Below are 15,338 nucleotides of genomic sequence, written 5' to 3'. Positions count from 1 at the left end.
GCATGGGTATTAGATTCATATACCTGTTTTTTTTTCTTAATGCAGTGTTCGTAGAAATGAGACCTAAACTCAATTAATTCAAAACCATCTGGGGATATGTGAACTGTATTACAATTTTCTGCCTACTCTTAATCATTTTGTCATTATCACTATTAATGTTAATGTTCTTCCCTCCCTCTTTCTTTCTTTCTCTCTCTCTCTATCTCTATCTTATATAGGCCTTTTTGCCTTTCTCTGAGAGGGAGTATTTCCTCATCTGTGTTGTCAAGACGTACGGTTGTCAGGGGCCATGAGTAGTTGCTGGGGTGACAGTCTCCAAAACCCTTTGACGTGGAACACCTAAAATGGGGACAGGACTTGCTGCCATGCTGCAAGCTCAGCTCTAATCACGTGAAGACGCCCCACCGTTCACCTTTCTCTCTACTTAGATTTGGCCTGCTTGCCCCTGACCTGCAACCTTCCTGATTTGAAAACCGCTCACTGCCTCCTTCCCTTCAAGTCCTTTCTTTTCCTCCTTTCTACTGAGGCAACCTCAAACACCCCTAATCCAAACCATGGCCAGCACACTCCATTTGTCCTCCCTGTCTTCCTCCCTGTTTCTCTCCCTCCTGCTCCCTGCCCTGTTGCTCCTCCACCTGCCTGGCATGGTGAAAGGGGACTGCTGGCTGATAGAGGGGGATAAAGGATACGTTTGGCTGGCTATCTGCAGTCAGAACCAGCCTCCATATGAGACCATCCCCCAGCACATCAACAGCACGGTCAGTATAAACTTTCTATTACTAGGCCTTTCATACCACCACAGCCACCTCTACTAAACTGTATGCCTTCATGTACTCTGAGAGAAGATGGTGTCAGCTAAAGTGCACATGCTATCAATCGTGACGGTGACTTTTGCAAAGCTGCAAGTGAATCTAATCTTCTGTTCGCTTATGGTTTATTGTGTGATTCTGATGGTTGTGATATGTTAACCATGGCAATGGTGGTAAATGGTATTTAAATTGTAATTGAAAAATGTTGAATACTAAAAACTCGTATTTTTAATCAAATATAGTTACAAGGTTATATTAGGGTCTCCAGTGATGGTGACAATACCAGCAGTAATAGCTAAATTGCAATGTGGCTATAATTATATTATTAAAGTAAATAATTGATAAATAGGTTAAGTTGGTGAGATAGAAGAGATACATCAACAAAAACCAACAGTTGTTTTGTAGAATTGTTGGCCGTCTTACTACGAATGGCTGGCACAGCCAACTGTACATACATAAAAGGCTGCAGGAGACAGAATTATCGCAGGGCTGCACTTTACCATCCAAATGAGTCAGTCTAAGATCACTACACTTTTTGGTCTTGAGTTCTAAGCTATATATCCACCTCTTCATACATCTCCAACATGCTCAGACAAGTTGAATTACATAATGTTTTATTATATAATGTAATTTGTGTATGTAGTGGGTTGATGTTGTCTACATTTTAAAGTGCCATGTATTTTAATTAATGTAACTATCTGCAATTTGTTTTGTAAATGAATAAATCTGAAAAACATCAAGATCATTTATTAAAGCACCCAGTGGTAATATTAACATGCAACTACATTCCACTCCTAGCATCAGCATTTACCTCTGTTAGATATCTCAGGAGGGATGCTCAGCTGCTTGCAAACAGGCTGTGATTAACTAAATACACATTTTGATCAAATGTATAATTGGGGAAATTACTCATTAGGCAGCAAACTTGTATGTTTGGAAGTGCAACATGCTCTCGTCAGGTATTTTTGGCAGAGTTTAGGTCCTTCTCTATGACTGCCAGAGGATGCAGTGCATCACCTGAAAGTCATCTGCAATCTTGTCTCCCTAGGTTCATGACCTGAGGCTGAACGAGAACAAACTTAAGGCTGTGCTCTTTAACACCATGTTCCGCTTCACAAACCTTACTGACCTCAATCTTACCAAGAACGAGATCAGTTACATCGAGGACGGGGCCTTTGCTGGACAGGCCAACCTACAGGTCTGCAGCCAAGAACACAAATCTGTTTTTATGTATTTGTTACTAATTTAAATGTATTCTGTAATTTAAGAAAAAGGTCATTAATGCTTCAGTTAACCGAATAAAAATTTATTTATTTTTTGTTATACAATGCAGTAAAATATTTTGAAACAAGCTGAGCTTGGGATATGTTCTGAAGTCATCAAGCCAAAAATTTCAGTTCTCATAACTGGTTCATAGATCACTGTTGAATCACAACTTGCACAATTATAGAAATGTGACAGAATGATTTGTTAAGTCTCGAAAAAACATATCCAATGGAAGCTTTTACAGTAAGAGCATATCTTAAAATTAAAAAAAAAAAGCAAATGATTAACAATTACTTTTGTTATATCATGTTTTAACAAAAATTTCGATGACCTACCTCTCTCTTCCTGTCTCAGGTTCTCCAGCTCGGCTACAACAAGCTGACCAACCTGACTGAGGGCATGTTGAGAGGTCTTGGTCGAATGCAGTGCCTCTTCTTGCAACACAACCTTATTGAGGTCATTGCCACCAATGCCTTCTGGGAGTGCCCAAGCCTCAGCAGCCTGGACTTATCTTCTAATAAGTTGGCCCGTCTTGACCCATCTACCTTCACTATCCTTAACAGGCTGATGGTGTGTGAACTAGCAGGAAACCCATTCCACTGTGGCTGTGATCTCTACAACTTTCTCACCTGGTTGGAGGCTTTTAACAATGTCACCCACACCTACGACCGCCTCCAGTGTGAAACCCCTCTTGAAATGACTGGTTATCCACTTCTGAGTCCAGTGCCTGGACACGGAAAAAATGCCCGTTACACTCTTTTATCCATGTGTCGTAATGGCGAGTTAATTCCAGGGATGACCTCCCAGACACCAGATCAAGATGGCTCAGGGATGGGTTTGGACAACCCAGACCAACGTCTGTATCACCAGCCAACCATATCATCCACTTCTGAACCGACCTACAGCCATCAGATTTCTATGAGGCTTCAAACTGTCTCCTTCTACACTGCCTCTCTAATGGTGCAGATCCCACGACCATACAGTAAGATGTATATCCTCTCCCAGTACAACCAGACTTTTGTTGCAGACATCATGCCCCTTAAAAACAAGAAGGAGATAATCACCTTGGACAAGCTGAAGCCACACACAAATTACACTTTTTGTGTGGCTTCTGCAAGCAAATCTCAGCGCTACAACCACACCTGTGTGTCCTTTACCACACGAGCAATGGGGCCAGAGGACCCGCGAACCAATGCATCCACAACTACCCACTACATCATGACCATTTTGGGATGTCTGTTTGGCATGGTCATTGTGCTTGGATTTGTTTATTACTGTCTCAGACGGCGACGCATCCAGGAAGAGAAGCAGAAAGCTATAAGTGTGAAGAAAACTATTTTGGAGATGAGGTACAAGACAAGTTTTAATATTTCTTAATGAAAGTATAAAGGGCCACATTGCAACCAATTGTTCATGGCATTGAACTGTTAAAAAGAGTTACTACACTGCATCTGGGATGTTTTAGCCACAACAGAAATGTCCTGAACAACTTAATTTAATCTAACTACAAACAAGAACCTTTTTTTTTCCCCCAACCATACATTATCCTTGCTGTTTACTAGAACAGCAAGGACTTTGTCATGCCATGTCATCACAGAGATGACCTATTAAAACAGATAATTAAAAAAACTTAATTGTGCAATTATGTTGTTTAGGATATACACAATATGACAAAAGATAAAGAAACAAGATGTATTGTTTGTTCTAAAGTGAGTCTGTCACTCTTCAGGTATGGCCCAGAGGCAGCTGCAGCAGTGGCCAACGACCCAGGTGCCATGCAACGCCTCCAGGAGCAGGCTCACCACCAGCACCACCATTCAGGAGGAGCAGGAGGCAAGCTCCCTCCTTCTGCCTCCTCTAGCACAGGCATGCTCCACGGCTCAGCCAACACTAGTTCTTCCCGCCTCTCCACCTTGCCACAGGTGGAAAAAATGGCCTCTGCCTTCTCTGAGGCAATGGGTGGCAAGGGCAACTACATGGATGTGAGGACAGCAGGAGTGGCAGTGGAAGGCAGAGAGGGAGGAGTGGCAGCTGGAGGAGCAGGGATAGGAGGGGAAGTAGTTTTGGATATGCGAGGTGGGGCTGAGAATGGGACAGCTGGGGAGGATTCGGATGACGACGGCCGTGGCTCAGCATCAGAGATCTCCACCATTGCCAAGGAGGTAGACAAGGTGAACCAGATCATCAACAACTGCATTGATGCCCTGAAGCTGGATGCCTCTGCTAATGTTGTGACCACGGTTGACAATGGCAACTCTGTGTCCTCCTCCCAGCCTCCAACTTGCATCGCGTCCCTCCCCCGAAACCTCCTGCCCCTCTCTCCAGGCCACCCTGGAGATCAAATCATGGCCTCCTCCCCAAAGGTGCATCCAAAGTCTCACCCCCAACTTCATCCTCAGCCTCATCCTCAGCCTCATCCTCAGCCACATCCTCAGCCACATCCTCAACAGCATCCTCAGCCGCATCCTCAGCTACATCAGCAGTCCCATCCACCTTCAATGGCACCTGTGCCCCTAGTCATGCCCCTGTCTGAGCGGCCAGGCATCAGCGGTGGTGGGTTCCTCTCCCCTCCTTACCGTGACCCACCCCCAGCCAATGCAGTGCGCCCCCTTCAGAGGCAGTTGAGCGCGGACACTGCTGTGGTGAAGAACCGTTGTGGTGCCCCTGGTGTGGGATCCGTCAAAAGCACCAGGGTCTTTAGTGTGGATATCCCCGAGCAGCGCAGCGATCCTCCCAAGTATCCAACAGAAAAAGGCAGCCCTGTTGGTTGTAGTGGAGGGGGTGGAGGTGGAGGAGGTGGTGGAGTAGGGGGCTGCAATGGGAATGGGATGGGAAACATAAATGGTGGTGGGGTGAGTTTGAATGGGGGTGGTATGGGGTGTAATAACGGAGGTGGAGGTGGAGGTGGGGTGGTTGGCCCTGGACAGCAGCAGCACCATTTGGAGGTTCAGCCTGACTACCACAGCTCCGAGCACCGCCACTCCTTTCCTGCACTCTACTATGAGGGTGTCAACGACTCACCCTCACCGGCCCAAAAGGCTTCATTCCTCAAGCCACTGGGCCGCACCAAGAGGGATGCCACAGCCACTTACTCTCAGCTCTCACCTTCTCGTCACCACAACTACAACTCTGGCTACTCCTCCAGTCCAGAGTATTCGTCTGAGAGCACACTGCGGATCTGGGAGCGATTCCGGCCTTACAAGAAAAGCCCCAGAGAGGAAGCTTCTTATATAGCGGCAGGCCATGCCCTGCGCAAGAAGGTGCAGTTTGCCAAGGACGAGGACCTTCATGATATTTTGGACTACTGGAAGGGTGTTTCTGCCCAGCAGAAGCTGTGAGCCAAGAAGCAAAGATGAATTCTGTAAGGAAGATTGTGAGGTTGGATGCCAACAGCAGACTAATAAAGGGGATAGATGTTAATGTAGCAAGACAGATGATGTTTCCTCTGAGTTGTCCAGTGACATGGGTCATTCCGTTCCTGGATCTAGAGTTAAAGGGGTATTCTCTAAATGTGATTATTTTACAATTGATTCTATGACAGTTCATTGGCATTTTAAGACGTTGTTTCTGAGATTGACGTTTTTCACCGCAGTTCTAAGTGATAATTAATAATAATCAAGTTGTTCACCAGATTACCTCACACTGGGCACTTTGGTCCTCACAGGCTTCCATAGACCTGCTGAATACACACTAATGAGCAAAGCAAAGGTGGTCACAAGCAAGTGTCTTCTACCTCATTACTGGTACACTGTAGCTCAGTTATCTTACCAGAAGCAGCCCCATTCATGACTTAAGCCCAGTCCCTCTTTTCTCTAATCCCATCAAACCACCATTCACAAAACAATCATTCCACAGCACCACCAACACCTGCTTTCCAATGGAAGCATCATTTAGAGAGATAATGAGGGAGCAGGATGAGGAATTAGGTGCGTTTGTTTTAGAATAGTCTGGATCTCCCTCTTTGGGGGAGGACATTAAGTGATACTTATCTGTCTAATTGTTCTTCCTGGCAATTAGCCAGTGTAAGAATAGGTCAGGGAGGCTGTGTGTTGAACATGCTTATCGATTTGAGACACCTAACTACATATGTTCAGTGGTGTGTGGGCATGTATATACAGTTTGTGCATGCTGGTGTGAGTGATTATGTGTGGGTGGGGGAGTAGGGTTGGGGTTGGGACTGAGCCTATTATTCTCAGTCTCATCCACGGCAGCAAAGTGGATGGCTTAGTGGAGATGCTTTGCATATAGATAACAACCCAGTTGGAGAGTCGTGTGTGTGTGTGTGTACATTAATGTGCATCTTTGGCCCAGCCTGTCTATCTAGATACATAGCGTGTAAAAGTAAACCCTCTCAAGACCTGCAGGCATTTCTGTCTTCTACTCTGTTTCTTATTTAGAAGTATAGCATATTTCTTTTGATAAAGAAAGCTATGAGGTAGGAAATTTACATTTCAATAGTGCAGAATTTACTTTAGGGTGGGTTATGCATGTTGGCAAGACAGGTGTTAGCTCCTATATTAAAGAACCCCATAATCACATTTAGGAATAGAGGCAGGTGAGAGGTTTGCTGCATCTCATTTCGAACATGCCAGTGTTAAGGAGACGATATAGGATTCATGTATCATCTCAAGGCAAGTCTTTAAAGAAACTGAAAATATGTCAAATGCTCCCTGCACTACACAGTGAGATAAAATGGATGGTAAGCGGAGTGAAGGCCCTAGGGATATATTCTCAGCCTATATCCTCAGACTGGATTACTTTCCACGACCCTGCTTTGCTCTGGGCAGGAGTTTGCTATGGACCAAAGTGCCTTTGGGAGGTATGATATCAAAAGTTTCCATTTATTTCTTTATTATCTTTGCTTTTCATCTCCAATACGTCTAATAGAAAATGATGTCGTACAAAGGAGAAAAAAAGTAACTGCCCTGGTTTAATTGCTGGTTTAATTTTGTTTATTATTTAGGATTTGAGGTTGAATTTGGGTGTTGAAATCCGTTTGAAATAGGAGCAAGGCTTGGTATTATTACAGAACAAACAAGAACCTTTAATATGAGACAAAATCAGAGTTTCTGCCTCTTGTAAGAATGCTCTGTGCATGAATACAACTGAGAAAAAACATCCAAGTGTAGAAATCTATATTCTTTAGTTATTCATAAACACAACTTCTCATCCATAAATGATCTTCATCCTCTCCCACTGCATCAACATTGACCCTGTCAAAATATTAATTTCAGTATGCTGTCTTCATTTCTTTTTCTTCCCACTCTTCCTATCCTCACCACTATCATCCTGACCTCTCGCTCTGCTGTGATACATCTCAATTGAAAAAGTATAAATTCTGTTTTAAAATGTCTAATTAATTCATTCCCATCAGTGTTTTTTTTTCCCCCTGCCCGTCACTTCTGTCCAACTTAATGGGGTAAATTAATGAGTAATTTGCGGGGGTTGATGTTGTACCATCATCTGAGGTCAGGAGGCCTTGCTGATATTATTAACTCTGCCAGACTGGGAGCCTGATTGAAATTAATGATGGTTGCTGTTGTCTTTCTATCTTTCTTTCTGTCCCCACCTCCATCGTCCGATGCTTAACCATATTCCACCTCTCTCTGTTGCCCCTAGCTCTTGCAGAAAGACAGTCAAACAAACAGTCAGAAAAACTAAGGTCAGATTTATGCTTAATCATGACTGTGCAGGTTATGAGCAGGCCAAGGTGAGCTAGTCTGGGATCTAACCTCCTGGGTGTTATTTTTTCTTTTGACTCTGAGCGGTCAGAGAGGACTAGTCTCAGCCCTGGCAATCTTATTTAGTTTTCCACTGGGTTAACTCTGATATTATCATTTTGACAGGGATCAAATTCACCCACTGTTCAAGGTGTGAGTTTGATGGGGAAAGTGAGAGTGGAGGGTGGCATTTCCTCTTTGACCTATAACGATCTATGTCTACAAAATGGGCTCTATTCAAAAGGTCAGCTAGTAGGAGATAAATTGCTTGTGAAGTAACAGAAGAATATTATGCTCATGTGCATGATTGGGTAAGTCCAGTCTATTTCTAAGTAGTTCCAGAGCAAAACTGACAGCAACTTCTGTCACAGAAATATTTGATTGTTATATTTCAAAATTCACTTCACCTCCACTGTACTAGTGATGAAATGTGTATTGGTATTGGTCACATAAATCTACAGCTATATCCCCCACCCAAAAAATAGCTGAACTGCTAGATACCTCAAGGGGTATACAAGAAAATATGTTTTGTTATTTGGGTGAACCAACCATTTTAATTATGCTGTAATAATCTGCCCACTGTTTTTGCGTTTTATATTCCATTGTGTTTCATGTTGAGTAAAGACTTTCCCTCCGACCTCTCTATGTCATCTGTGGCAGCCAATCCAATAGACCCACTAGCGTTCACAATGGGATGTCAAATGTGCGTCATTACTCTGCTATCAGATCAATAGAACTTAATTTGGGCGAGTGGGACCAAATAAAAAACACAGAGAAAATTCCCTTGGGCTCTCAGTTTGGATAGCTTCCATTTTTTATAAAGGGGCCTGTTTTCTTTTTTGGCCTATTGTTCAAATTCTACTGGCAGCTCCCCTATGTGTTAGGTCCAAGGAATCACCAATCAATTAGTTTTAGATTAGTACCACGGGCTATGCAGGGGTGGAAGCTTTTTAAAAATAATGGCTTCATTTGGGAGAATGAGGGTAATCGAGCTGAGGTTACCTGCATATACCCTCAAGGCCTTCCCCTAGATGTCAGAAATAACATTAGCTTAGCTATTCATAAGCACAGTGTGTCCAATTGTCATAATTTTCAGTGAAGATCATTACTCATTACTCAGTACTGTTTAGTGTTCTTGTTTGAACCCTCTCACTTTTATTTAAATCTAAACACTCCAGGCAGAGTTTATTCTGCTTTGTTTGTGTAAAAGCACATATTACTGCTACAATACATTTCAGTTTTAATATACATTCCATCCACAGTGACCGAGCCTTGCTCCTCTTCTTCAGCTAGTGCACTTCTTGTCTTTCCTTAAGTTATTTTCACTTGACAGCAATGCTTTTGATCTCCCTCCCTCACAATGAGGGGTGTCTGACTCGAGTCCTCAGGGGCCAGAATCCACAAGTTGAGACTGATGGATGTACAGATACTGTACCTTAGGGATTGCTTGTGTGTCTTCTCTCCAGTCTGGCCAATTAACGAAAATGATGAATCAGTGTGAAGGAATCACTGGGAGTGTCAGGCTTCCAGAAGAAAAAATAACAGTGAACAACTGAGATGGCGTGACATGTGGCAGTCTCTAAGGAGTCAAACCCTCTCTGTCCAGAGCTGTGAATCCCAGAAGTAGATTGGAATTGGTAATCAGACATGGTGTCTGCTCTGACCAAAATTATAAAACCATTCACTGTTTTCCTAACTTGGGGTCACAAAGAGTCTGTTGTGATGTTCGCACTGCAAGCATTACCACTCAATTTTGATGTATTGCTCAGGTCTGCATGTTGTCAATCTTGAGTGATGTAAAAGTCATGAATTCTGATATGTCTGTTCACACTGGGGTCACACTGCAAAAAATCAGACCTGTATTTCATTTGGACCAAATTAGAGAGTGGCCCAGATCCAAATTGGAAAAGATCAGATTCCATGTGATTTGTGCTGTTCACACTGTCATGAAGGAAACAGATGTGAGTTAAATAAGAGCAACAACATCAGATTTTGGCCAATAAATTTCAGTTAACATCAAGACTATGGTCTTGGAGGTTAACAGGTACTTTTGGGCGGAACACTTCTGGTGAAAAAGCAACGCACTTTTGAAACTTCTATCTTTCTCGTTCTCATACGCCTCCAACTAACTAATGGAGGTTTTAAACAGTTCTAAACAATATTGCTGGCTGCCTTGGGGACTCATTGCTACACAAGTTTAGTTTCTCATTTCAATTTATACGTTTTTGAAGTTCAGGGTTATTGAAAAACACAAATCAATATTCATGGAAAATCGTGGAACAACTGCCTTGATTTCCTCCCTTTGGAATTGTAGTTGCTCTCAATGCGAACCTCTGCCATTCCCAGGCAACTATTGCAAGTCTACAGTTTCTCTGCCAGAGAGGTCTCCTTGCTCCTGTTTAATTAAACTAAATCCATACAATAAGGTCTGCAGTTGAAACATGGACATGTTTTAATGCTGTAAGCATTAAAACATTGAACAGATAGAGGCTGGTTTCTCACTTGCAGGAGTAAACCCAGAAGCATTCCTCTTCCTATCCCCTTTTGCCCTTCACCATTAACAAGTTAATGGAACACAAGAACCAGTGCTGAGAATATAACTTGTTGTCACTTATCTCAGAGTTTAATAACAGTTAGGAAAATGGGAGTCTTGGGACAATAGTTATGTGATAAAGGGGAATTCAACAAAATGCCCTTAGAATTTAATCTCCACTTTTGCCCTGGTACATTTATCAACCCTTACAAAATTGTGCATTCTGCTGAAGAGAATAATATATTTATGTTGTAAACATGTAAAATATAATACCTTTTTACATCAGATACATTTCAGAAGCTGCAGTTTGGTGCAATTTGAAGATAAGTATTTTTGTGCTGTAGTGTGACAGGGTGGGACAGTCCTGCTTTCGACTGGAGGGCTGGCCAGGGCTAGTCAGGGCTTTATTCACATTTCCTTCCATCAAACATCTTTTTTGAGAAAGGTTATCAGCAATTAATTTAATTCATATAGTTTGTTTATCCTATGCCTTAATAACACATGAATAAGGCAAGTGTTGAAAATGTCAACCCAAATGGTACAGGAGTGATAAAACAGTATTTGCAAATTGTGCTGCTTGACAGGCTCACTTCAGAATACAACCCTCCTTCAAGAAGCACAGATTTTGTCCGGCCAAGTTTCAGTCAACTGAAGCTCAATGAACAAGGCAAGAAATTACAGGGAAGGCGGTTAAATACAATGAAACTGAGAACTCGTATGAGGAGATGAAAAATATCAACAGAAACTGCAGTTCCATTACTAGTTATCTGGCCTGTAATTTTGTTAGCATTAATGTTGTGGTCGTGAATTGATGAATAGTCATTGCCTACCTCTGTCAAGGAGTGTATATATATATATTCAGGTTCCTTTTTTATTTTATTTTTTTTTACATTTTGTGTGTGTTTGACTACTATATGACCATCTGAGATGCACTGCCCCTGAGAGACATGTTTGTATCTAACTGAAAGCTACACAGGGAATTCACCCCTATGTGCTTTGAGACCAGCTAAGTTGACCTTGGCCCTGGCTAGTTCTACTGGCTCTAAAGAGAAAGCAGGACTGTGATTTAACTACAAACAATGCTGTCTGTCTGCTGTTGAGGTTGAGTCGTTAATTTGTTGATTCATATGTGGGTTGAGCTGATCTGTTGATCATTTGACTCTTCAGCCGAATGAGAAAGACTGAATCCAACATACAACAAAGTGGAGGAGTTTCTACCGGTGGCCAACTGTGACAAACACACACTCTCACACAACCACACACGCACAGACACTTATGTAGAGAATCAATGAATATACTGTACGTGTTTGAATAGATTAGAGTTACACTATATGGACATGAAATGTGAGAACACACACAACATATACCTTCCCACACATAACTGATACAGCAACACGCACACACAGACACACACACCTATACACACAACCACCTTCCTACACACACAAAACATACCATATTCACACCTGCCCACACAAAATATGGACTGAATATTTCTATCCACGTTTACAGACACAAATGGTCTTAAGTGCCAAAACGGCGTGTTTTTTTTTTTGTGTACAGGCGGAGTGGAACCAAACATCTGTAGAAATTAACTTTACAGGCTTAACAGCCTAAATGTCTTCTTTCTGTTTTTGTAATGTATTTACTTCTCTGTATAATTCATGAATTCCTTTTCTCAACTGTTTGTATTTCTAGTGATATAGTTCTCATGATCTGTTCTAATCTGTTATCTTTGTGTATGTTGGAATGAAATTGCTTATTGTGAATGTCATATTTGGAGTCCTCATGGGTCCTTCTGGTCTGTCTGACTTTTTAAAATTATAACTCGGAGAGGTCACATATATATTTAATATTACAACTTCCCCACTGAAGAAGCCCTTTTGTATTTGTATTGAGGTGTCTGCAAAGCAAAGCTTAACCCAGAGCACAATTTTTAATCAACTAATGTATAGTTATAAGTGGATATTTATGGTCAGCTAATGCTTTTTAAGTTTGTGTAGACGGTAGATTTTACACTTTTAACTTACAAATACAGGTACATTTATCAACAAACACCCTGAGAGCTGTGTTTAAGAGCTGATAATATGCCTGTCACCGCTGGCCTTTTCAAGGACCTTGTTTTCCAGTCCCTTTTAAGGGGAGACATAAAAAAAAACGCAGGAGTGTGTCCTTTTGGAAGATTGAACTGGCATTAGTATTATCCTGTGCATATGTATCTATGTGTGTGTTTGTTTCTCAGTGCTCGTCTACTTTTCTGTATGTATGTGTGTGAGTGCATTTTATCTGCTTTCACATTACCTGTCATGTCTGACAGTGCAGCTCTGCATGAGTGCGTCCCTAACATGAGCCTGGGTAGCATTCATAATGGTATGAGTGTGTGTGTGTGTGTGTGTGTGTGTGTGTGTGTCTGTGTGTGTGTGTGTGTGTGTGTTTGTGAATGTGTGTTTGAGGGATTTTGTTATGAAGGTCCATTTTCTCGAGGGAGTGATGGCTGAGACTGGGTATCTGAGGCATTTTCAATTAATCTGCCTCTCAGTCTGCAGGGCGCTCTAATAAGGCTGTGCTCATTCACTTGCACGCTGTCACTCACACACACACACACACACACACACACACACACACACTCTCTCTCATTCTGTCACACAAGCATAAATTATAATTGCATGGTGCCCATTTCATACACACTTTTCAAGCACACGTAGACACTCAGAATGCAAACAATCAGCCAAACACATGGATTTCATGTCTCACACAAAGCACTGATTGTAATTATACACTGCCATGCCTGCATGTACTCTGTTCACCAACACAGGAATATTGTGTCTTATACTCCTATAATTCCATACTTATTCATGCATGCACCACACATAGCTACACTCCTCCCCTACACATCACTGTCATCTGTTCATTCTCCTGGTTGAATGAATGAATTCCCTTTCATCCCTTTCTGTAGTGCTTTCATTGCCTGATTAGCATTAGCGCAGCAGGTTAGCTTGCACTCTGACAACTAGCATGGTGTACTAGTTACCCCAACTCCTGCCCTACAGCTGTGGGGCAGGAGTTGTCTGATCCCACACAGACCTGGGTTAAGTAAAGGGGATGCTTTGAATCTTGGCTTTTAAACCCTAGTGTTACAGTGACTCCATCACAGCTGTTTAGTGATTGTGGGTTCAGTGAGTTGAGAGGAAGAAAGACAGGGGAGAAAGAAAGGAAGAAGAGACGGAAGAAGAGAAACATTAATGAAAAAGAAAAGAGAGTAGAAAGTACTAGAACGTATTGTGAGACAAATTAAGGTTCAGAGAAGCTTATCTAGTACCACAAGACTCTGGTCCACCAAGTCCACAAAGTAAACTGTAGTGTCTGTGCTACTGGATGCTCCATAGGTCATCTTAATCTCCCACTGTTAAATCCCTGTGTGAATGATCTTGACGCACAGCCCCTCAAGAGAGACATGGTTGTACAAAGAGAGTCTGCAGTTTGACTGGCTGGCTGGGAGCTGACTGCCCAAAATATCCTTAAGCATGGCACTGAAGCTTAAAACATCTCTGATGCACCTGCACATTGGTCAGACTGTGGCTGTTCTCCGCAGCTCCCAGATATGGATTCTCTTACTGTAATTTTTGTTGTCAGCAATTCAAATAATGAGAGCAACACTAAGAATGTGTTAGTCGGTCTCTCAATACATATTGACCAATCATGTCAAATGCAAGTCCATTGATCAAAGACATTAATGCAGTATTATTTATTTTAAAACTTCTTAAACAGTTTAGAAAAGGCTGTTATCCCATAAAACAGCTGGATAAAGTAGTTTTTATCAAAGTGTATTTTTAGTGGCGGATTGATGCAAGTGAGAAATCCAGGCAGCAGGACACTGTATATGGGATCAAAAGGAAATGAACTACAGTGCCCATGTTTATCATATTCAAGAAATATGTTACGCAGTGTAATAATGTGTTCCATTTTTGTCCAGAAACTATTACATCATTGAACCATAGTCTGGTACAGAGGAATTAGTTTTAGTCTCTTCATTTAATTTGTTGATAAGAAAATGTCGAATATCAGCCGCAGTAGTAGATTTAATGGGGAGGTGCCAGCCCCTTGTTAGCAAAATGACCAAAATGCATTCCCCTTGTTAGAGGGGTAATGTGTAATTTCTGGGCACTCCAAAAAAGGGGACAGCATTTCACCTCCTCCCACTTTCAATGCGATGACAATGTTTATAATTTTTTATTTAGACACGTAATTGCAATGTCCGCAAAGTGTAGAGAACTTTCCAAACTTCCAATCTGGCCTCATCTCGTATGAGTTGCCAAGTGGTTACAATATGACTGCGGGATCATTTGTGCTGAATCCACTTACAGGTTACAGGTTGAGAAGCAAGGTGAGGATAAATCCACTTTTTAATTCCAAAAGTTTAAAAAATAAAAACTCTAAGCTCTTTTCCAACCCATAAATGGCTCCGGATCAGAGCAGAATCCGGCGTGACTACGGCGATTTATTCCTCCATTTGTATGCCTATTCCTCCCATTCTGCCCCCGCTTCTTTCCCCAGAGCTTCCCCGGGCCGCAGCAGCTGTCTGTCAGCTAGCAGTTCCACTTCTCCCAGTGCTCCACTTCTTCATCCTCTCATGTTGCCCTGAGGGCAGACTGGATGCCACAGTGACTCACTATCGCATATCGAGGCACAAGTGGTATATCAACATTGTACGGGCCGCAGCTAGACATATTACTGTGCTAATTTCAGTTGATATCTCTGCAACACAATGCATCCATCTTTGATTTAATTACATAGCTGTAACCTCTTCACATTCTGTTGATGATGTTAGTTCCTTTTTTGAACATTTTTAACATTCATGAACTAAAATTCAGGCCATATCTTACACTTTGCTACTAAAGAATAGGAGGAGGATGGCAGATTAAAGGAGCAGAGTGACTGCAGGGGCGGATGGGGTTATTTATTTGTATGTGAATAGACTATGATTAGTCTAATCTACCTGACTCATTTATC

The 15,338-nt window shown here is 42.1% G+C and overlaps 1 protein-coding gene across 1 annotated transcript in view; it reads left to right on the top strand.

The window, feature by feature from the left end:
• The window catches only part of LOC127354070 (protein phosphatase 1 regulatory subunit 29-like), a 221,934-nt gene extending 209,832 nt beyond the window's left edge, over positions 1 to 12,102 (top strand). Inside the window, exons 5-8 of the mRNA XM_051383686.1 lie at positions 219 to 758; positions 1,858 to 2,007; positions 2,430 to 3,424; positions 3,805 to 12,102. Coding sequence (XP_051239646.1) covers positions 555 to 758; positions 1,858 to 2,007; positions 2,430 to 3,424; positions 3,805 to 5,413 — 2,958 coding nt within the window. The 5' untranslated portion in view covers positions 219 to 554 and the 3' untranslated portion in view covers positions 5,414 to 12,102. The remainder of the gene's footprint in view (positions 1 to 218; positions 759 to 1,857; positions 2,008 to 2,429; positions 3,425 to 3,804) is intronic.
• Positions 12,103 to 15,338: the final 3,236 nt, after the last annotated feature.

The sequence above is a fragment of the Dicentrarchus labrax genome, unplaced genomic scaffold, assembly GCF_905237075.1.
Source record: "Dicentrarchus labrax unplaced genomic scaffold, dlabrax2021, whole genome shotgun sequence".
NCBI lineage: Eukaryota > Metazoa > Chordata > Actinopteri > Moronidae > Dicentrarchus > Dicentrarchus labrax.
The sequence above is the reverse complement of the archived record's forward strand: the minus strand, read 5'-3'. Positions and strand labels throughout refer to the sequence as shown.